This window comes from Ambystoma mexicanum, chromosome 6p (genome assembly GCF_040938575.1).
Source record: "Ambystoma mexicanum isolate Mex_15411 chromosome 6p, UKY_AmexF1_1, whole genome shotgun sequence".
Classification (NCBI taxonomy): Eukaryota; Metazoa; Chordata; class Amphibia; order Caudata; family Ambystomatidae; genus Ambystoma; species Ambystoma mexicanum.
Window position 1 is genome coordinate 508,017,625 of NC_090935.1, and position 23,287 is coordinate 508,040,911.

The 23,287-nt window shown below is 43.5% G+C and overlaps 1 protein-coding gene across 2 annotated transcripts in view; it reads right to left on the bottom strand.

Annotated features, from left to right (window-relative positions):
• PDE4D (phosphodiesterase 4D) overlaps positions 1-23,287 on the bottom strand; it is a 1,909,329-nt gene that overhangs the window by 1,059,607 nt on the left and 826,435 nt on the right. Inside the window, exon 1 of one of the 2 annotated variants that reach the window (XM_069627322.1) lies at positions 22,678-22,878. The exons of the other annotated variant lie outside the window; for it this stretch is intronic. Coding sequence (XP_069483423.1) covers positions 22,678-22,766 — 89 coding nt within the window. The 5' untranslated portion in view covers positions 22,767-22,878. Of the gene's footprint in view, positions 1-22,677; positions 22,879-23,287 lie in introns of those variants that run through there. 2 annotated transcript variants of the gene reach the window in all.

The following is a 23,287-nucleotide window of genomic DNA, read 5'->3' on the forward strand; positions in this document are numbered from 1 at the left end:
AACACACAAAGGTGAACATAGACTGAAACCATTCAGGAAGTGTACAGATCATTGGAGCGCACACAACAGCCGGCTCTCATACTTAAAACATCCTCTGCTCATCACTGTGAGCACAAAATACCATACTGTAGTTACCATAGTGAGGCTCCTTTCATTTCCAGCTGGATACAATGCCTACATCGTCTTTAGCCACAATGGCTAGTAACATCGAATCCCCAGAGCAGGGGTCTGCAACCCTTGGCTCTCCAGATATTTTGGACTACAACTACCAACAGCCCTATTCAGCATAGTGAGTGGTGAGGGATTATGCGGTTTGTAGACCAAACTAGTATACCATCTTGCAATTCATCTCTTTATAGTTCTCTAGTTCTTCAGACACGTGCCCTCAAGGGAGGGTAGTTCATAAAATGGTCTCCAAAAACCAAAGGAAAAAAAGGAGCAACTTAAAACTAGACATTAAGCATCATAACTTTCTTTAAGTATCATTATGAAAAGTTTAATTTGTAATTGGGAGTAGTATCATATTTCGGTGGTGGCTTTTTCATCATTATCCCTAGGCCCTCTCTAAGGCACTCTGCTGGCTTCCCCGAACCTGGATCCTATTCACCTCTACACAGTTTGAAAGGTTACAGTGTAAGCAGCGGCAGGGCTTTTAATCGCCAGGTATCCTGGAGTTACAAAGAAAACAAAACAAAAATGGGGCTCAGCAGATCCCAAAATATCAGTTTTAGCTAGTCTATGGTCTACACAGTGAAATCCCTGGCCATCTCTCAACACCAATATGGTGCAACCGAGAACAGGGTACTAGTTTGCTTAATAAACGTGCTTCTATTGCAATTGACAAGCCAGAAATAAAGCTCCATACGCTTTATAAGAAAGCCATTACCTTACCCTCAAGTAAAAGGTTTTGAAACTATCAACCCAGAGCAGAGTTGCTTAAATTCCAGGCGTGTTGCTAGGTCTAGCAAAGATTCCTGGCTATGCCAATGTCGGGATTCGGGGCTAGCTAGACTTTTGCTTGTAGTCTCTGAGCTTCTATCTGGGGCTACAACCAATAGACCCGGGGCTATAACCTCCCTCCCCTGACCATGCCCGCCCCAACGACGCCTCTAATAAATACAGAGAATATATAATTGTGATTTATATGATAGTGATCTAATGTAGAGTCAGATTCATCTCGTGCCTCGACTATTTAAAGGGAATGAGTTTGAAATAAGCCACATCCTTAGCTGGTTTACTGACAACAGCTATACACTGCTCGCCTCGTACCCTACCGCAACTTGCCTCCAACCGCGTCGCAAGACGTGAAGTCTTCACTTGTAAATGCCACTAAGGCAACACCTATTTGGTCTGCGCAAGGTGAAGGTGGTTTTAGCCGGATTGTGTCAGACGTCCATCCTTCTGGGATCACAGGTTTTCATTTGCACCAGTTGAGGGTGAAAAATATACTGTTTGTTTCCTACGTAGAACCCCGCGCACAAAATCAAACGTGCATGGGCAGGATACAGTGCTCTAAAAATCGCAAACCTAATTGAGCATGAATTCAAGCAGAAGCGTTGAAAGGCGTTGCTGCGAGTATGGCGTTCATTTTAAATACCTCCTATTTTTTTAAAATACCACCTAATTAGGTGTTTGGATCACATGGGATGTTTATTGATGACATAGTACTGCATAGGGTAAATATGAATGCACTTAACTGCAGCCAGTACTTGCCATCTACCCCATATTTATCCGACGCGGCACTTTCTATGTGTCCCTCTAGTAATTGTTCATGACATCCCAATTGAAATAAGAGGTACAATACCATGCTTCTACCATTGCCCCATACCCATGCGATGGATGTTTACGTTACCCAACGACCCTATTCACCACACCTCGTCTATTATGTGTTTTTGGCCACTACTATAAGAAATCATTGTAAGCCGCACCCACTTATGGGGTTAAGAAATGGCCAACATACAGACATGGGATTAACCAGGCCAGTTAACCATCCAACTGCCTTCTGACCACAATCAGAATATATCAGACCATGAACGCTGTCCCTGTAAAAGAACCTTTTAGTTTAATGGGGTTCATCAAAATTTAACATAAATCATTAAAGGTGAGTTACATAAATGATCTCAGAAAACTGAAGCAAATATGGAATGTTGAAGTGTGACCGAACAAAAAAAAAAAGAATCAAGCATAGCGCACAGGTGGTAGTTGAGAGAAGAGAGTTCATCTTATGCCGAGACTGGACATGCAGAACAACACTTACAGTCTCTACATATATTTGTTTAAATAAAGGGGGAAGATCAAGGGCATGTCGGCCGAGACAGGTGGGCAGTAGTTTGTCAACCGGTAAGTCGGTAAGAAAGCTCAGTAGGTTAAGCGCTCACTGCTGCGACCTGTGTATTATATGCAGGTCGCAGGTTTGCTTTGGCTAAAGTGCTATATAAATAACAAAGCATTATAATTATCATTAACATCACCAGGTTTATGTGAATTCACCCTTTACTCTTCAGCAGTCATTGACATGCAGGATAACACAGTGTGGTAGAAGACAGTTTCTACTGCCAATCAAGTCAATGTATCTGAATGGGAAAGGTACATCCCCATTGATTACAGGGTCTGCGGAAGCGAGCCGGTAGTTAAGGTTTAGTTGCTCGACCCATTGGAAGAACAGTTTTTGGACGGCTTATATCTTTAGTCAAGTTTGCTAAATCCTAACAAAACTTTGAAAAAAAGTATCCAGCCATCTCTGAACTAGTCTGCAAAATCTGGTGCAATTTCATCATTGGGGGAAGTTCTAGGGGATTCCCAAAACCTTTGAAATCGGGATAGACATGAATAGAAAAATGTTTTGCCCATGCCTGCAGCCCAAACCGATGGACAGATTTGAACAAAACTTGTGTGAGGTGCGACAGCCTGGTGGCAAAAGCGTGCTTTTGCAAATTTGGTGTAAATCAGTCCAATAGATTTTTTTAAAAATGCCCCAAAAGTAGTTCCCCAAACATGAGTTATATCCCCATCCGGTCTGTAGACTCATTTCCTGATTTGGTGTACGCAAATGCCGCTAGACCAATAAGGGAGCCGTGTAAAGTTTGCGGACATCATACGTGGCTGTTGATTGGTCAATTAAAAACCTGAAGTGCGTCAAAACGTTTGAAACAGACACCATGTTGCATTTGCAAACTGCGCCCATAGTCCGCGAACATTGTGTTAAACACATATTAAAAAAAACAGCATTACATTTGTCAAACAAATGAAACCATCTCTGGCATGGTGAGGGGAGATGAGGATGGGATGGGATATGTCCAGAAAAAGGCAAAGATAGGGTGTTTTTTCTTCTCCAATGTCTGTGATCATCTCAGATGTTTGGAGACATTGCTGTGATGTTCTCGAACTTGACGCATGTTTGAGGACATTCATGCATATGTGTGCATTACAGGGTTGGTGACAAGCAGTTCTTCGGAGGCTTATAACTTTGGCACCGTTCAATGAATGTTGTTGTAAAGTTTGGTGCTGTTTCATCAAGGAAGGCAAAATTAAAGGGGGGTCTCAAAATGTTTGAATGGCTTATGACTCTCGTGCCGTTTGTTGAATCCACACAACAGTTTGCAAAAAGATTATAGACCCTACTTTGAATGCTTGTGCAAAGTATGAAGCGATGTTGTCAAGAAGGGACAAAATTGTAGGGGAGCCTCAAATATTTTGAAATAATGATAGGCTTGAATGGGGGAAAAGAGTCTGCTCGCTGTGACAGATTTGCAGCAAACTTAGGTGAGGAGCATTGGCAAGAACCTGTAAACATGCTTTTGCAAATCTGTGGCTGTGTCTAGAGGTCAGAATTTAACCCATGGCCACCAAGGCCCGGCTAGGAGGTTAAAGTTGACACAGCCACCATGGACTGGCTATGTGGTTAAAGTGGGCAGTCGGCCTGGTCCCAGGCAAAGACAGATGCAAGAAATAGTAATATAACCTTGGTGCCCGAGGTATAGCCTGTGGCCACTGTAACAGATCCTTGGATGTTGATCCTTCTCCCATGGGTGAGAACCCTTCATCTGTGTCCAGGGCGTTGCGGCCACAGTCCAATAATCCTTCTGGGGGTGGTGCACTGCAGGAGGATCACAGGGGAAGGGAAAACCCTCAGGGGATGTGGGCTGACACCGTAGGAGCAGAGCAATATGTTTCAACCACTGTCGGAAAGAGTTAGGGTTTTTGACACGACGGTGGACGGTGGACTTCTCTTTATTTTGACATCCTGACGGACACCTTGCAAATTTGTGTTGAGGCAGGGAAACTCCTCTTAGCATTAGGGTTAGTGAGCCCTTTCCCCCAAACCTATTTTCATTTAAATAAAAGTCTGTAGCACCAAACATGCCACCTGTGTGCCGAACTCTCACTACTGCAACCTGACACCATGGACAGACTCTCAGGGGAATGGCCGACGGCCGAACGCCATCCCCAGGACAATCTGGCCGCTGTCCATGGCCACCAAGGACCGGCAACGGGGTTAAAGTGGGCATGGCCACCAAGGACTGCCTATGCGGTAAAACTTTCAAAATAGGGATAGTCGTAAATGGGAAAAAACATTGTGCTCGCAGCTGCAGCTGCAAGCCGGCTGTGCGGGTTTGGCACAAACCTGCGTGAGGACCATCAACAAGAACCTGAAAACATGCTTTTCCAAATCTGTTCTGTGTTTTATTTTTTCCAAAGTGTCAAAATGTAGGTTAAAAAATAGTACTATAACTTTGGTTCCTGGGAAGTGGGCCTGGCCCCGTAAGGACAAATATCTATTCTGATTTTCTTATTGGGGCCTGCAGCATGGCTCAAGCCCATGCCCCATGCATTGTGGACACTGGCCAAGGCTGCAACTCATGAACACTGCCCATTGGTCAAATTATGTGGGTATAGTGATCACTGAACAAGATGCAGGCTGGGTGCAGTGGATACCAACGCTGGCTTGGTGTTGCCAGGGTCATGGGTGAGCCTCGTTGCAAGGCAATTCAACCATGACTTGCATCCGTACCATGGGCTGCTGAAAATGACACATCAGTATACACTGCAAAAACTATGTTTGTTAAAGAAAGTTTCTAGTCCTTTCATATATGTTAAAAAAGGAATAATTAATAACATAGTGCTGTAATATCATGAAACATGTTCACTTATAAAAACCATTGAAATTCAGTGGAAAATACATTGTTAAACAGACGATCTGGTAAAGTTGCACTAATATAAACCTATGAAATTAATTGAAAAACAACTTTATGGTTGCAAGGTAAAACCGAAAAACGAAAGAAATTCAACAGTTATGGTAAGCTATGCAACCATAACTCATGCCACTGCCATACCATACAAGGCTAACAGTTAGGTTTTATGGTACTGGTCGCACAACAAATTGGATACAGGGTTAAGATAGGGTGCATCTTGGCCGCCACATTATTTAATGTGTATATTATTGTTTTGGAAAAGGCATTGGATGTAAAGGGTGTTTATCCCATGAGGTACGGAACTATCAGAGTATCCTGGTTAGGGTACGATGACGATATAGTGCTCGTGAACAATACAAAGAAAGGCCTACAAACTAACTAAATACTCTGGGTAGTTACACCTCCACCAATGGCCTCCAGGTTAATTTGGGCAAGACGAAAATAATCACATTTGCTCTGAGTGTACAGGCAAAGAAAAATAACTACTGATGGATGCTAAACGGTAACAAAGTGGGGGAAGTTAAAAGATACGAATACTTGGAGTTCATTGTGGATGCACACTTGACATGGAAGGCTCATTGGGAACACACAAGAGATTGGGTAATAATACAGATGGAGGTGCTGAGTAAGTGCTTTGGTAACAATGGTGACTGAACTATTGTAACAATACTTAGCATTTATCTGGCCAATATTAGACCCTTATTGTTATATGGGGTAGAGGCATAATAGGGGGCCAAATGTGTTAAACGGGTTTCAATTTTGGAAGGAAGTTTGGTAAAAAGAATGATGCATCTACCAAAATGCCTACCTTTAGAATTTGTGTATCTTGGGTGTAATTTGTTGAGTATTGATATGCAGTTATTTATCAAACTGTCCATATCAGCTAAGAGAATATTTGACTTGAACATTGAATCACTTTTATCTATGGTATATGTGTCTTTTGCTTATGGAAATAGGCCATGGATATATAAGAACTCAACAAGATGGATGACCGTTGCTGAGATTGGGATGTCAACTATGCCATATGCGAAGGTCAAATTTAAACTAAAAAAGGTATTGAAAATAATCAATAGAGAACAGCTATTAGAGAAACTGGTGACTAAGAAAAATAGTAAAGAATATATATCGACCATTGGCCGGTGTGCACTGGATGCCATGGTATATACGTGCATATTCGGAGGCAGGTATTGTATGGCATTTCATGAAAATTTGATTTAATGCCATGCCCACCTATGAAATCATTAGGGCCTCACTTGGAATACCTTGACACGAACGGCTCTACAGGCTGTGAGAAAGTAATGCAATAGAAGCTACTTAACATGTGCTTACAGAATGCAAGAGTTTGGAGCTTTTTCGTGAAAATATTATTAAATACAGGAATGACATCCATGGAATCAATATCATGGATGCCTGGAATGGATTTATGAATGGGAATGATTTTAATCTTATGTATTATGGTGTGAAATGTTACTGCAAATTCTTTGAGATTTTACAGGAATTGACAGAATGAAACAAGAAGTATTTGAAGTAATATGAGTTATTGATTGTTGGATTTTAAGAATGCTGTGACGATTGTGATTGGATATGTGTAATAATTGTATAAAGTCATTATTTGATTATATATATATATATATATATATATATATATATATATTCAATGAAAACACTTTAGTTAAGGGATAGCTACAGTCATCAGATTTAACCCAACAAAACCCTTGAAATGTGGAAGTGGTGATCATCTGGACTCAGCTTCCCACCTGTTGCAAAGCCCATGAGCATATATATAACAGATGGGATTCACAATAACAAAAAACATTAGTGGCCGGCAAGATAGATCAGTGCGTTAAGTGCTTGCTGCAATGAATTTCAAGGGTTTCGTTATACCTTAATTTATTCAAGGGTCATACCACAATACATGTTGCAACGCTTACCTAAATGGGCAACCCCCTCACACAGTGGAACTGGAGCAATTAGTGCTAGAGAAAAAAACTAAACCTTCCTCCGGAAAGGTAATACTTAATTTGAATCATGAATTCTGATTACTGGGCTCATGATTCAAGTCACCCTCTGAGCACCTGTATAATAGGAATAAGAACAAATAGTATAAATCATCTTGTATAATGTGTGATGTTTAAGATTTTATCCATTTTTGTATTTGTTAAGGGAGAAATCCAATTGAATTAAGTATTGATTCAAATAGTATGAATTAACCACTGTTTATTCCTAAACAATCATGTGTGATATTACAGTTTAAATATAAAATTAATCATTACAAAATCAACTTTTAAACATGAAGAAATTGATGAGAAAAAGAAACAACCTATAAGGTAAAGAAGACCCATAGTGAGTGATAAGCCCCTGAGAGGTGCCAACTACTTACAAATGAAGAGTCAAGGGTTGCAAAAATTGAGAGAGAAAGAAACAGAAGAAATAGTTGATGAACATTCTAGCTGCCAAAGAATCAATTAACTTGTCTTGTCCTTGACAATAGTTCCACCTAAAGTGCACTGATTCCAAGTAATACATTAATTTACAAGACACATGTCTGGTTTCAGATTTACAGTAATTTACAACATATTAGTTCATGCTGTTCTTGGTTTCCATTTAAGAATAATGACTACATTGACTGTTTCTGTAGGGATAGCGCCTGGATGCCTAAGGGCTTTGGCTCTGTATAAATTACCTAACATAACATACATTAGTCCTTCTGGACAACTAGGCACTAACACATCTAGAGTTTAGTGAATCCTTCTAGACAACTGTTGTTTAGGCTTGAACATTGTATGAATGCTCAGTCAGTTGAGTGCTTTTAGAAGCAGATAAGTCCTTTTAAACAGCTAAGGGCCTGATTCACAGAAGCGTTTTCTAATGTTGCAATCCCATAGGAAAACACTCTGTGAATCAGGCCCTAAATGTTTCTGGGGGTCATTAAATCTTTCTAAACATTTGGTACTGAGTTTAAACAGGGAATGGATGATGGGGCTGGCTATTAATTGCCAACATTAAATAGATGTTGGGTCTGTTAAATGCCAACGTGAGCGTGGAATCATGAGCGTATGTGGGTAGACCTTAAACATGGAAGCCGTTCAAAAAGGAATACCCAAACATCCACGTTTCTGCAGTTTTAAGTATAGTTGACCCCTTTAGTCAGGGCTGTGCAAAGCCCTCTGCAATGTAAAAACATGTGTCATTTTGATGACTAACATACTATACAAATGGACTGTAATCGTTTCACCTCTAGGTGAGCCAAAAAGGCTTACCCTATATTAAAACTCAAAGCACATGTTGCATCAATAGGGTTCTTTGGGACCCACTGACCAGGGCCAATGGCACAAAGACCAAATTCCCATGCCTAGTAGATGTGATCACAAAAGAATTCCCCCATTCATTTATTTTTCCTCAATTTCCATTCCCCCGATAATCCCAGCAATAATCCTGCGCTAATTACTGTGATAAAGCTTGAAAATGTAAAAGTCTTCACAGGCCCTCCCCATGTGTCTCCTTCCTTTTCCCTAGATCCCCCAAAACACCTCAGTTGATTTTTACCTCCCTGGTCCTCTCCCATTACTCCCTTTCTCGCTTTGCTTCGTGTGACACATTTTCATTTCCGAGCGCGCCTTCTGTTATTACCGTGATAATCTCACAAGATTCCCCTGAAATTCCCCTGATAATGTGAAAATGTCTGAACTGTAACTGGCTTCCCATACCACCCTCAACTCCCCAACTTCTCTTTCCTCCTCCCCACATCTAGCCTCATCCGATTTGAAACTTTCTCTCCTCCAAATAGATTTTTTTGCACTTTTCGTTTTTGCATTCCCCTGTTATTACCGAGGTAATCTCTTGCATCGAGCAAAAATAAAAAAGGATGTTGCTTTACATTTCTGAAAAGCCTGTCTGCTGCAAAGCACCATGGGTGATCGCTATAATTTTCGGAGAAGGGGGCACCACCTTCCCCATCAAATATTGTATAAACTACTGGACGGAATAACCCCAAAGCTGTCCAATAAATTAAGTCAACGCTTGCTCGCCAAGTTGTTCCTTATTTGGTCCTTTTCCCTCCAGCGGTTTTTGTGCTTCTGCATGATAAAAGGTGGACTTTTTCTCTGTGGGAAAAAGAATGGGAGTAGGCTGAAAACAGCATTTTTTTAAATTTCTTCATAACTTTCATTTTTCAACCAATCTTTCCCAAAGTTTCTAGTCTGGGTGGAGGGTTGAATGGGAGGCATGACAAACCTTTTCTTAGTAAACTATCCACCAAATCCGCCATGCAAGTCAAAAGTTATTAGCAACAGAATTTTCCGAATTCCTATAGATCTAGGCAATCAACTTAACTATAGTGCGGCGACCACCACACTATAATATATATATCAGCTACATTTTGGTGGGTATGATGGGTCCAGGGGTTGTGGGGGTGTTCCCCGCATCCTTTACATGATTGTGGCGGCAAAAACCACAGCATTTTTGCTGCAATATTTTGTATACACGGCCATTTTTGACACAATAAGACATGGAACCGTAAAAAGGCTTGGAAAAAAAAATTCCACATGAAATTAGTAAAAGTACAATATTCCATTTGATCCAAGTTACACATGCCACAATGCCACCTAGTAACCATCGTTGGAAGTACACCTCCAGTTCAGAGCCACTTTAGTAAGGCATTGTGGGTATGCAAATGAGTTGAAATGCAAGTTGTTTGCTCCAGTAAATTGCCTTTGTTTTGCATTTGCAGATCAGCTTTGGAAGTTGTTGCCCTTTCCACAAACTGAAATATATCCGTCTAGATAGCTAGATATACACACATGCTACAACCCTGCTGGACCGTAGATTTCACTCTTGCCCTCTTTTGAAAGGCCAAGGTAACTGCAGTGTAACAGCCACAGCCTAGTATTAGAATGTTCCTAATTGAGGTAGCATATAAAACATTGTACTGTGAACAAGTGTCTTTATATAGATCTTGCCCTAGGAAAGCGTATCTCATCTTTCGGATTTCACTATCCCGTTTTTGCTGATGACACTCAAATATTTTTCTCCTTTCCCTCCTTCACCACAGTCATATCAGAACAGATTACAAACTGTCTCACTTCAGTTCCTCACTGGATGTCTCTCTCCGCTGCCTCATGCTGAACTCTTCAAAAATGGAAGTCATCTTTCTCCCAGCTTCCAATGCTATCCCTACTCTCTCATATCTCCTTCCTGCTTGACCTCCTTGCTACCTCACCCAAGGCTCACAATCTTGGGGGTCCTCTTTGATAATGACCTACTACTGCAGCAATTCATCACTACCACTGCCTCTGCTGCTCCTGTTAACCTACTCATCATTTGGAGAATGTGTCCTTTCCAAACTAATCACTCTACAAAAACTCTCATCTTCACTCTTGAGCTCAGGCCTACCCGTTGCCCATCCTATCTATTCTTTCCTCCCTCTAGACAAAGTGCTCAACTTTGCTATCTGCGCTCTCTACAACCTACGCAGTCCCTTACACACTTCTACCTACCAACATCATGCTGGTTGGCTTTCCATGCACAACCGCTCCCTGTTCAAGTTCTTTCCCCTACTCTACAGAGCTATCAATGTCCATGCTCCTCAGTACCTGTCAGATTCTATATCACTTTACTCAACCTCACTGGTCCATACACTGCATGTGCCTCCTCTTGCTGCCATTTACTCCCTGCGTGTCCCACTCCACTGCCAATAACAATCAAAAACCAGTACAACCGTGGATCTCTTTATAGTTTTGCTTAAACTTATATTATTTGCTAAAGAGGGATATGCACCTGACCTCTCCCCCATCCTCCCAATCTGATCCCACTACTGCCTCCACTGATGCTTATGGATTCATGTTTATATAATTAAATAGTCCTCTTTAGTTTGAAGCACCTGTGCCCTCAGTTTAATGTTACCTTTGTAAGTCTCCTGTTTTCTTATATGTTTTTCTTTTTCCCTGGTATATGTCCCTCTTTGTATACATCTTCATAAACTGTCTCACCACTTGTTCTCATGTTTTTGCTATTGTACAGGCACTTTTCGTCGGAATGCCTCAGCCAGCTACAAATGTGTTATTTTACTTAAATTATGTTTTACATTGACATCACTGTTCTTGAAATAAATACAAATAAATTATAAGCTACAGCGGAGTCTACTGCAGAGTCAAGCAGTCTGCAGTCCTGAGCAGAGCGCTGTGGAGTCTGCTCTTCGTTTTCTTTGTTTGTGGGCGGACCCACATAAACACTCCATTGACCGCGGAGCTACAGCGCAGTCTACTGCAGAGTCAAGCAGTCTGCAGTCATGCAGAGGGTGCAGAGGGTCAGTGGCAACGGGGCCACGATGAACTCTAATCCCCAAGAAAAGAGTCACACGAGGCACACGACCTCTCCACTCCCTCCACTCCCGACGGAAAACGTGGAATGTATGGACGTGATAGACGTGGATGCCTCACATATTTTGGAGCCGGCAAGATGCCTCAGAAGTAACTCAATGCTCCCAATGCAGCCGGAGAAAAAATCACCTACATTAAAGCGATGTAGGAGTCATGCTACACCAGCCGCTTTGACTCGTACAACAGAGTCGCGTTTTGCCTTTTTACCTGAATTCTTCATTGAGCGATCTCACAAACCTAAGGGAACGCAAAGTACTGGCCCCACTGCAACTGCCATGGCTGCGGAGAAAATCTCGCCATTGGCGGCAGAGACAGAGGAGGGATATGTAATGTGTGGTGGGGACGTGGACCGGAGGCCCGCCTCAGCGAGAGGTTTGTCAGCCGAGACTGCCGGAGGGCAGATTAGGATGACCCTTTCTCCGGCCTGCCCCGCCAACAAATGTGAGATGCAGGAAAAAAATCTGGTCACAACGCCATTGCCAGATACTCTGGTAAACATTGCAACAATACCGCCAAGTGTGAAGGGGTGCGCCAAGGAACAGCCAGTAGGTGAGGGGAGGGGGGGCCTAGATAAAAGAACAGGAGCATCGGCAACTTTTGGGCACTAGTACAGGGACAATGGCACAGATGAAAACGACAGTGCTGACAACAGCCCTAATTCACCCTCAAACTCAAACTGAGGCGCAAAATCAACAAGAACCAATAAACAAATACTGTTACACTACGGCCTGCATTTAGGGGGCTCCCGTGTCTGTGTCTTCACATAATAAAGACAAACCCAGGTTTTGCAGGCGTCGCATTGCACTTCACCGCAGCATAAGGAATGTTGCGGCTCCATTCCTGAACCGCTGGCGGTTTTCCTGGAGGAAAAGACTTGGTTCACCTTTGCGTACTACAACTCCCATGATCCCTAGACACTAGGTGTAGTCCTGTGTAGGCAGACACCTGAGCCTCGTTTTCGCCGGGTCACTCCTCCTTCCTGATATAGTGAATGGCAGCTCAATGAACGCTGCTTCTGTTTGTAGTTGCTACCGGCGCTATTTTGACCTCCATGTCAACCTCCTTTTCAAAGTTACTTTTGTGTACCAAACCCTGCCTTTCACGACGTACAGACTGCTTTTGGATTAAATTCTGTTCAATTTTGCTTCGTGTGTACCAAACCCTGCCTTTCACGTACGGACTGCTTTTGGATTCGATTCTGTACAATTTTGCTTTGTGTGTACCAACCCTGCCTTTCACGTACAGACTGCTTTTGGATTCGATTCTGTCCCATTTTTGCGCCGTGTGTACCAGACCCTGCTCATTGTACGGACTGCCTTTGGATTTTGATTTTCAACTCATTGGTTCCTGTGTTCCAAACCCTGCACCACGACCCTGAACTGTTCTTGGATTACAAGCATCAACCCCTCGAGCTGATTACTTTCAGCGATCCTTTGTCCTGTTTGGGGATTCCTCTTCATTACCTGGACTTCCTACCTTTCAGTGCACAGTGGGACGCTCTGCTCAAGTGCACCATCCCGTCCCTAGTGCGCTCCTCCTGTCGCCCGGGCAAAAGCTACCCTACTAACATTCCCTTTTTTTATTTTATACTTTCGTTGTTTTCCTCTTGGATTTTCGTCATTCTTATGCTCCAACAGTGGTAAGAGAAAAACACCATCTTACTTATCTCTAGTTCTTTGAGGGGTTTATTATCTGATTCTGATCTCTGTTCCTAGGGGGTGGCTGTGGTCCAGTTCCTGTTTGATCAGTATAGGATAGTGGGGAGAGACTTAAAGGTAATTGTAGTAGATTATTAATAATTAGGAAAGTACTCTACATCCTTGGTGACTCACCAATATTCCTTTCTTTGCAGCTGGGTCCCTGGCGGTGCAGTTCTCCCCGCTCTTTTAAGTGATCAGTCTCTCTGTTAGTAATACAGTACTACAGAGGGTCATATCGCAGAAAAGGTCTTTCTTTCCCTCGCAGAGAGGAGGCTTGGTTGGAGGCCCCAACCAGGCTCCTTCAAGCAAGTCCCTGAGAAATCCAGGCATCCTGTCTTTTGGCACTCTCCGTCCGGTGAGTAACAAATACGCAAAGACCAAAGAGACACCAGCAATTACTGACAAAATACCAGTTCCGGTCAACACAAAAGAAAAACCTTTATGTGTAGAGGAGATTGCGGAAGATGATATGGTGGATGATATGGGCTTGACCATGGAGCCTCTGGTAGCTAATGACCAAAATACTCTGTCTAGTCCCGAGGAGACGATTGCGAAGGATCCAAAAAAGGGGGATGGGGCAAAACAAACAAAAACAATTCACAACAAAAGGCAAAAAGCGAAAGCCCTTAAAACAAAAAAACAGAAACTCTAAAAGGGAACGTACATGCCAGGCACACGGGTGTCAGCTCTGGAATGAAAATTCAAAAAAACTGCCAAAAAGTAACAAACAAGAAGAAGGAAAATGGCACAGAAAAACTACCTAATCCACTAATCTCAAATGCACTCCTTAACTTCTTTAAGAAGCAACAGCACAAATGGAAATTCAACACATATACTGAATTATCTGATGCAGAAATGCTGGAAGTAGTAGAAGAGATTTTGCCGGCAAATAAAGCAAGAAAAACGGACGATCTGAAAGTTAACGCTAAAACGAACACAGACAACGGACTTGACCTCAAAAAAAAAACAGCTGTGGATCCCAAATTAGGTGAGTCCACTACACCCCCACGGGAAGGAGAGGTAACTATCATCCCTTAACTAGCACCAAAGGTCTCCAACATCCTGACAAGATGGTCCAAGACTTGATATCCCCAGATTTAAATGTCGCCTCTGATTTAGCCGAAAACGCTATGTCCAACGCTGACATCCGGCAAAAACACAATCAGGCACAACAAAAAAAAACAGATTCACCAAAGAACACTTCCACTGCAGATCTATATGGGCATGACACGTCACAGGAGGATCAGGCGAGGGAACATCTTTTCACCCCGGCTGTGGGAAGAAAAATGAGCGAACAGCCCTAGGCTAAAATCCATCTACAACACCCTAACGGGAGTGAAAATCGATCAATGCAAATGATGGAAAAAAGAAACCAGATGGGGAATCACGGGGAGCAGCAATCCCTGGCGACCCCCCCTCGTGTATTTTCGCATGCCGAAACCTCGGCCCAGTCTTTTACGCTTCCACATAACTCAGAGCAAACATCAGGGAAACACAGAAGACATAGTGAAATCACGATGGACACACAGAAAAACTCACCAAACAAAAAACCAGACATGACGACAATTATGCCAGCAATCACTAACTCCCTTGCTCCGTTCGGGAAGCTCTATGAAACTATAAATGAAGCAACAAAAGACAACACAACCATCTTAGGAAAACTACTATCAAAATTCGAGTTCATTGAAGGATACCTCATGGCAATGGAAGCAAAAAATGAAAAACAGGCAGCTACATGGGAGGCAAAATGGCAACAGATGGAGGCGGCACTCCAGGCAGAAACTAAAAACAAAAATCCCAAAATAAAAACAATGGGAAGTCAAACTCAAGCATGGCCAACAAAGTTAAAGGCCGATACGGATTACATGGCTGGCGAGTCTAACCAGATGGCACCGGCCGAAGAGGCATGGCTGCAAAGCCAAAACTTAAGACCTGACAAAACTACAATTCCTAGAAGCAACCAAAGAGAAAAAATAGGCTTGCAGTTAGCAACACAAACAGAAACAACTAAAAATAAAACTCCAGCTACAGAGGGTAGCATTGACTTAACCAAGAGTCCTGACCGAGACGACCAGAAAATTACAAAAAGCCCAAAAAAGACCATACATACAGAAAAATCCCCAAGAACGGCAGAGGAATTTTTAACAACAAGTACACTAATGGATATATCGGTATATCCAGACTCAGAGCCAGATAAGGAGACTGCCGAAGACAAAGTTATCGAGAACTCGGCACAAGAGGATATCTCAAAGACAGACCAGACGGAGGCAGAAGATCCCACAGAAATTAAGACATCTAAAAGGAGGCGAAACTTAGAGTGTGAAAAACAAAGAGTCAACCAACGAGACCAGAGCCGTGCGGAACACCATAAAGAAAACCGAGAAACTAACCAAAGAAAACCAAACAGACAGGCACCATCCCCAAAAAGACAAAGAGTATGAAGTAACTCAAAGGAAAGAATAAGAAGAACATTGGGGTGGGAAAGACTCACGCGAAGAGAAGCTAAACCGGAAACAACTAGAGTCTTTAAGTTAGAACAATCATCATGTAAAAGTGAGTATATCATCCTGAACAGGAAAACAGTCCTAAAAACTTTGAGCAAAATTGTATCGCTGCAACATCTAAAGATAGACGATTTCACCTTAATTGAACCCTACCACCATGACCAGAAGGCAAAAACATATCTGCATATTAAAAGTGGGGCAATTAAGAAACTTACTAATGAGCTATACAAAGATCTAAAAAAAGCTGGTTTTACACTGACAGAAATAATACAAGAAAACAAACAAGACGGAAGGTCAAGGAGAGTCAGTGAGAGTGAGAGTTCAAAACGTCATCAGATATCAAAAATACACGCCCGGGAAAACTACAAAAGGGCCAACTTAGGAGGAACAAACGCAGAGGAAAGCAATAGATACAGGAGGCAGAATTATCGAGAAACCAGCCGAGAGCTGAGTAGACGAAGTGAAAACTACTCTACGTTTGCACGAAAAGATGGGTCACCTAGGAAGAGCGAGCAATATCATAAACAGAGACTCCGATCAGAACGAGAGGAAGACTATCAGAAATCAGATACACACCGCTCTAAAAAAGATCAAGCAAATAAACATGAAAACGTTAAAAAAAAAGAAGTGTTTGACCAAGTCGCAGAAGACTCAAGAAAACCAAAAGGCCCATGGAAATGGCTGAAGTCAGCCTTAAACTCCAACTCTGAGAAATAGCAACCACCAGGAGGATCGCCGGCAAAACGACCTCCTCCGACTCATCATGAACAGACCACGACAAAGAATGCTGTGACGATGGCCTCATGGAACACAAGAGGTCACCACCATCTAACTAACCCAGACAACCAAGACCTGGGAGCTTTCCATATACTTTGTCTCCAAGAAACATGGTTAATGATGAAACCAGCATTGGACTGATTTGAGATAGCATCCGCCCCGGCAACAAAAGGCATGTTTGGCCGACCATCGGCAGGGCTACTGATAGCCATCAGAATGGGATGCGGAATTGAAATAACCAAAAAAATAGCGGAATCATACGGCATCTTGCCGATCTTAACAACGTGAAATCAAAAACAGTGCAAACAAAGGCAAATGAAATCATCAAAGATCGCAATAATAACTGTATATTGGAATCCACAGAGAACGTCGAGCACGGATTTCTGTAACAAAATAGAAAGGGTGATCGACAACATCTCAGTGGAAGATCCGCAAACACACATAATTATATGTGGAGATCTCAATTCGAACTGTAACAGCGACATAGACAACAGGGAAAGAAGAAAGCACGCTCACAAGCCGAAGAGAGAGGAACTGTATGGATGGCCCTGATGAAATCTAGAAATGTACACAATATTGCTACAGTGAGATCATGGTCAGGGACGATACCCAGATGGGAGAGAAGAACATCGAAAGCTACCCTTGACTACTTTTTTACTTCTGAGAGTATGTTACATTACATAGAAAATTACTCAGTAGTCAAAACAACGGAGAGCGACCATAATCTGGTAAGAATTACATGGGCATCAATACCTCCCCTAACCCAAAGCTACAAACTCCAGACAGAGGTAAACAACCAACGTACGCGGCTGCGTTTAACTGCAGCTAGCATTGCAAACATCGCAAAGGCCTACAAAAGCCAGAATAACGCCTCGGAAACCAAACCAGTATGTCCAGATTACCTGCCCTTTCTGCTACAGCACAGAAAGAAAATGAAAGATGGAATCCACACCGCAGCTAAAAACATCCATGCGTACGACAAAGAAGTGGTGGAAAGAAGAAGAATTCTAAGAAAATCAAAAAGACACGCGAAGTCAGCAAACACTCTACTGGCGTGGAGAAACCTACAAAGCGAGATAAAGATATACAAATCCTGGATCCTAGGGCATAGGTACACTCAGTACCAGAAGGACGCATAGCAAATGCTTAGGGCACTCAGCACTAAGAACAGCAGTGATTTTTGGGCGCTCATCTAAAGGACAAACAAAGAAACAGACACTAAAACAATTAACGCAGTGAGTGAAGAATCATGGCCTTTATTCTTTGAAGATCTCTACAAAGCCCCAACATCTAGTGAGGTGCTTCCGCTAAAAAACATAGGACATTAATGGATTGATCTATCTGACAGACAAGACATAAGAGGCACAATTACACGATTAAAAAAATCAAGGGCACCGGGTCCGGATGGACTCAACAATATGGACATCAAACAAAATGCAGAGGAATGGGCAGAGTTCATCAGCACCATCTTTGAACACTGTAGAGAAACAAAAGCTATTCCCGCATCCTGGACAGAAGCACTGATCGTGCCGATTTATAAGCAAGGCAACAGAGAAGAACTGGGCAACTACCGCCCTATCGCACTGTTGGATATAATAGGGAAAATATTTGCAACCTTACTTCTAGCCCATTTTCGTACCTGGGCAAAAATGTCACCTGCAGATGACCCCTTTCAAATGGGCTTCCTCAAAAACGGAAGCACTTCCGTGAACATTTGTTTGCTAAACCTGATAAAAGCGATGGTAAAACAAGGAACATTGCCAGTGTACATGGCCTTCATAGACCTGTCACAGGCGTTCGACGGAGTAGACAGGCGAAGACTATGGACCAAACTGGAAAACTGGAAATGTCCAAGAGAGCTACTCGATCCTATGATGGCCCTACATGAAAACACCAAACTAAGAGTGCGACTTAACACCCAAGGAACGCTATTGCGCGAAATTCCATCCAAACGTGGGGTGAAATAGGGCTGTCCCCTAGCCCCCGCCCTATTCATCGCCTACTTAGGCGATTTTAAGGAAGCCGAACTGTCTAAGATCTTTTCTCCTCCAAAACTGGGGAAGGTGAACATCTCGAGGCTACTATACGCAGACGACCTTATTCTGCTAGATCAGACACTGATAGGCCTGCAGCGCCAACTAAACAACTTGGCGGCATAAATGGATGAAAATAATTTGCAAATAAACAAGACAAAAACAAAGGTTCTGGTGCTTGGGAAAAGCTCTACGAAAAAGAAGTTGAACAACAGATGGTCCTTGGGAAATGTAAGCATCGAGGTAGTGCCATCCTACAAATATCTTGGAGTTCTCATAGATGCATCCAGCCAGGAAGAGTCAATGCAGGCGACGCTCTGGAAAAAAGCAAAGAACCTAGCAGCTCAAATGATGACCCTGGATAGAAAATATGGGAAATTCTCAGTCATCCCAGTAATTCAATTCTATAAAGGGAAGGTAGTCCCGACACTCACCTATGGGATGGATGCAAACCTAAACATGCCAAACACCATATGGAGGAAACTGGAAGGGTTTCTTTGGAAATCCCTATTAGGTCTACCAAAGTCAGTCTCAGAGGAACTCATCTGGCGTGAATTAGGCCTGCTTTCCCTTGAACAATCTGTAACTCTTGGCGCAATGCAACTCTTGAGAAACACTGCACTACCTGAGGCTCCGCTGACTTACAAGATCATTGGAACTGAAATAACAAACCGCAAGTTGAACATCTTAAACAGATGGGTGGACAAATTAAGGAGGAAACTGGAGGAAGTGGAGGGTACAGAAGAAGACCTGCAAAAGAACACAACAAGAGTAAAATCCAAATTGGAAGCCCAAGACTGGATCAACACCCTAGAAAAGGCACAACTCAACAAACTCACAAAACATCTGCCACCCACCTTTAACAGTCTGAACGGACCTTTGCCGTACTGTATAAAGTTCCCCGACAAACAACTCAGGATCACATACATGAGAGCACGTTTAAACCTCCTCCCCACTCGCGAAATTCAATCGATCAGACTAAAAACAGCCACCACAGAATGTAGGCTATGTGGCGACCCAAACAAACAGGAGACAGTGCACCATCTCCTGATGCAGTGTTCGGAGCTAAGAGAAATACGTGCTACATATCTAAACAACCTGTGCACCGACCTTGTTGGACTTCAAGAAGAAGAAGAAACAACATGGTGGAACAGGTTGATGTCAGGGGAAAAAACGTCCTGGGCACTAGCAACCGTAAAAATCTTAGAAGCAGCGTTCTGCAAAATAAACGCACAATCTGGTAGCTAGCGCTACAAAACAAGTGCAACCTAGTTCGGTACGACTCAACGCGGGAACTGAGTACCAACGAATTACAGGAAGGACTGGTGAATCCAATCTGAAGCTAGTGAATTTCCTCCGTTCTGTTTCCACCCAGAACTTTAGAAGGTTGAACCTTGAATGTCAAGTCTTTGTTGTTGTTTTCCTTCTCCTTCTTCCTCTTCTTCATCTATGTTATGTTCGCCTTTCTACCCTTTCAATAAATCTCGTAGCTCTGAAGGAACAGTAAAAAGTCTTCTAAAAATTGCTAACTGTAATTACAAACAAGTAAATAAAAAAATAAAAAAAATTATCAAATGTGCATGTTTTGAGGGGAGAAGTTTTCTGGGGTTACGTGCTCGTCTAGCCTGTTCTTTCACACAAAAATATCCCTTAGCACACCTAACTTTACCATGGGCTGATAAAGTCAATTATGCGTTCCCAATTGGGCTGTACCAATTGGTAGGGGTGTTCAGCCTTCATTAAAAATCCACAATTTGCTCAGGTGGTAAAGCCATGATCACCAAGAATATTGTAAATACATTAGAAATTGATGAGTGCAATTTAATTGAGAATGTATGTCTTGTGACTCTAAGAGTTTTAATATGTAACTAGATGAAGTCTTCTTTTTGTGTTTTGTATTTGATTATCTTGACTAATTGTGTGAAAAGTTTGTTTAACCCCTTAAGTGCCATCACCCGAATAAATAAAATAAAAAAATAGAACGGATAATGCAAAGCTCATTTTAATTATTTAATGGCCGAGAGGAGGGGTGGATCATTACGCTAGTCTGCCACCCCCTTCCTCTCCGCCATACAAATACTACAGCATTTGCGCCAGCATAGAATACCATGCTGGCACACACAAAGTGGATTCCCTGCTTTTCACACCAGCAAAATGCAGGCAGACACCAGAAGAGTTCATTGTAAATGCTGCCTGCCGAGCGCTCATGGCACATATGCTGGGCGGAGTGCAAAAGGGTGGCATATAAGCGCGTTCGCCACCTTTTTAACCAACCCCTTTTGCTCTCCGCCCTGCAGATGAGGAAAAAGGCACGGCAAGGACCTGTGTTTGCACATCAGAAATGTGCCATGCAAACCCTGCGTGTGATATACCATAACGTGACTTTTTGCAACCTATGTTATCATTCCGTGGCACAATCTATACTCCCAGGATAACAATCGGACTCCAGACAACACGCTCGATGCTTAGCCGGGATCCCCCCATTTAAGAGCACAGTCATTACTTGGCAGAGGCCTGTGGGCGTCCGCACACTGTGCACCGAAAAAGCAAATCCCCAGCTGTCAGATATTACAAGGAAGAGCAAACAGCTGCTGTGCCAGACGGGGACAGGGTGGCACGAAGTAACCCTCAATACGGCAGCAGTCTTCGGATAACCTGTTTTAGGGGCGTCTGTGGATGGTGTAGCGATTTGAGCCGGTCAGCGCCGTTTCTGCCAATGGTGAGCGGGAGTGGGGGTCCCCGTCCTCGCAGGAGGGCTGCCAGCAGAAGGCCACGAGCAGCCACTCACCTCTGTTTCCCATTTTGTTTACTCTGCAGTGAAGGGCGGCGACGCGTTTTACGTCACCCAATACCGCCGCGATATTAACGTATTCCACTCAAGCAATTACGCAACATGTAAGGCACAGTACGGCGAACTGAAATGCGCATTTGTTTAATTCTACCATAACACCCAGTGTAGCAGCTGTGCTGAAAATATTGGGGCACATGACATCTAAATGAAAGGGCCTCCTGCCAAATGAGTGGGGGGATGGGGGGTTTGGGGGCGTAGACAACCACCCCTGCCCCCTAATAAAATTACGCCTATGCACCTCTTCTGTCCCCATCCTGCCCCCACTCCCCTGCGTCCTGCGTGAGGAGGCGTATGTGCATTTTGGCAGGTGCTGGCGGCATCACAGCGAGCGACCCCAAATGCTCCCCAGGCGCACTGTAACTTTACAGTCTCCACGCGTCAGCGTATCTGGACATTGCCAAACAAAAAAAAAAACACAGACGGAGTTGCTAAATGTATATTAACACATGCAAGTCCCTAAACTGTAAATTCTGCACCGTGATTGAGAAAGGGGTGAGGAGACTCATAATTCACAGCCCCGGCCCTGCAGGGTACACGTGAGTGGCAGTGCAGTGCCACATATGCGCCCCTTCAGCAATGGCAACAAAACAAGAATACAACACACAGGCCCATTCATAGTGTGACCAGATTTGAAAAGTAAAAAACCGGGACAGGACAATTAACCTAAAAGTAGGACTAACTCTTGAAAGTGGCTGTCAAGGCACTACACTTCAGTAGTGTTTGCAGGAGAAGGGGGTTTCAGTCTTAACGTTCAAAGAAAAACAGATTATAATGAATTCATCACAAACTAACACTATCTTGAGTTGTAAAATGCAGCATTTCTTCTGTGCAAGATTTACCCCAAAATCCTCTCTCCGAAGGTTAAAACAAACTAGGAACAACACAAGCGCATATGTACGACACTAATTCACATAGCGTTTTCCTACGGGATTGTATGATTATAAAACACTTCTGTGAATCAAGTCAAACCCTGTTGGTAAACACTATTCGTGCGTGGCAAGTCTGAGAGTTAACGCAACATGTAACCAATGCCTACAGTCGCATTCATGATCCGAGATGCGCGTAGCGCTTCACTGGGAACACTCCTCTTTAAGGACCTTGCATCAGAGGAAGGGATTGTAAAAGCAGCCAGGCCGTTATCAGCACAGTGAACACTAATACACGGGCATGAACAGGGAGCGCGCGCAGGGGCGCACAGCATTCCGATATCAGAGCGCCAGCAAGGGCAGCAGTATCTACCTACCTGTAGGATTTCAGGAAGCGCAGCCTCGTCTTGGTTCTCGGAGAAAGGCGAGGGACGGCGATTGCCATGGGATCCCAGAGGAAGGCCATTGGAAGGGCAGTGCTCGGGTGCCCGGCCGCGGAGGCTCAGAGGGGGCGCGGGGCACTTCGGCTGGCGCTGCCCTGCGCTGGTGGTCATCGAGCCCGGGGGATCTCCCTCTGGCACGGTGTGCCCAGACAGGCAGCTGGGCGGCAGCACGCGCCGGCTGAGGGGGTTAACCTGGCTTTCCTGCTGCGCAGCACCTGCCCAGGCAAAGGAGCTTTCTGCGTCCAAGGGTTTTATGTCAGTCTGCTCGCGACGCTGCTACGTGGAAGCTTTGATGGTTCAGGCTCTCCAATGTCGAAACTTTCTCACAAGCCGGACGGCAGTGTGCATTCAGAACCGAAGCACACACCCTCCAGGGTTACAGGAGCTACGACATAACTGAATGGCAGTGTGTACTTAAGGTGTTTGCACATGGGCTTTGTCTGAGTAGGAAAAGGGTGGTAGGAATTATTAAGTACACACTATGTTCGGAAATACCTGCCCAAATCTAAGAGCAGGCGCTCATTGGCACTCGTCTCATCTTCTT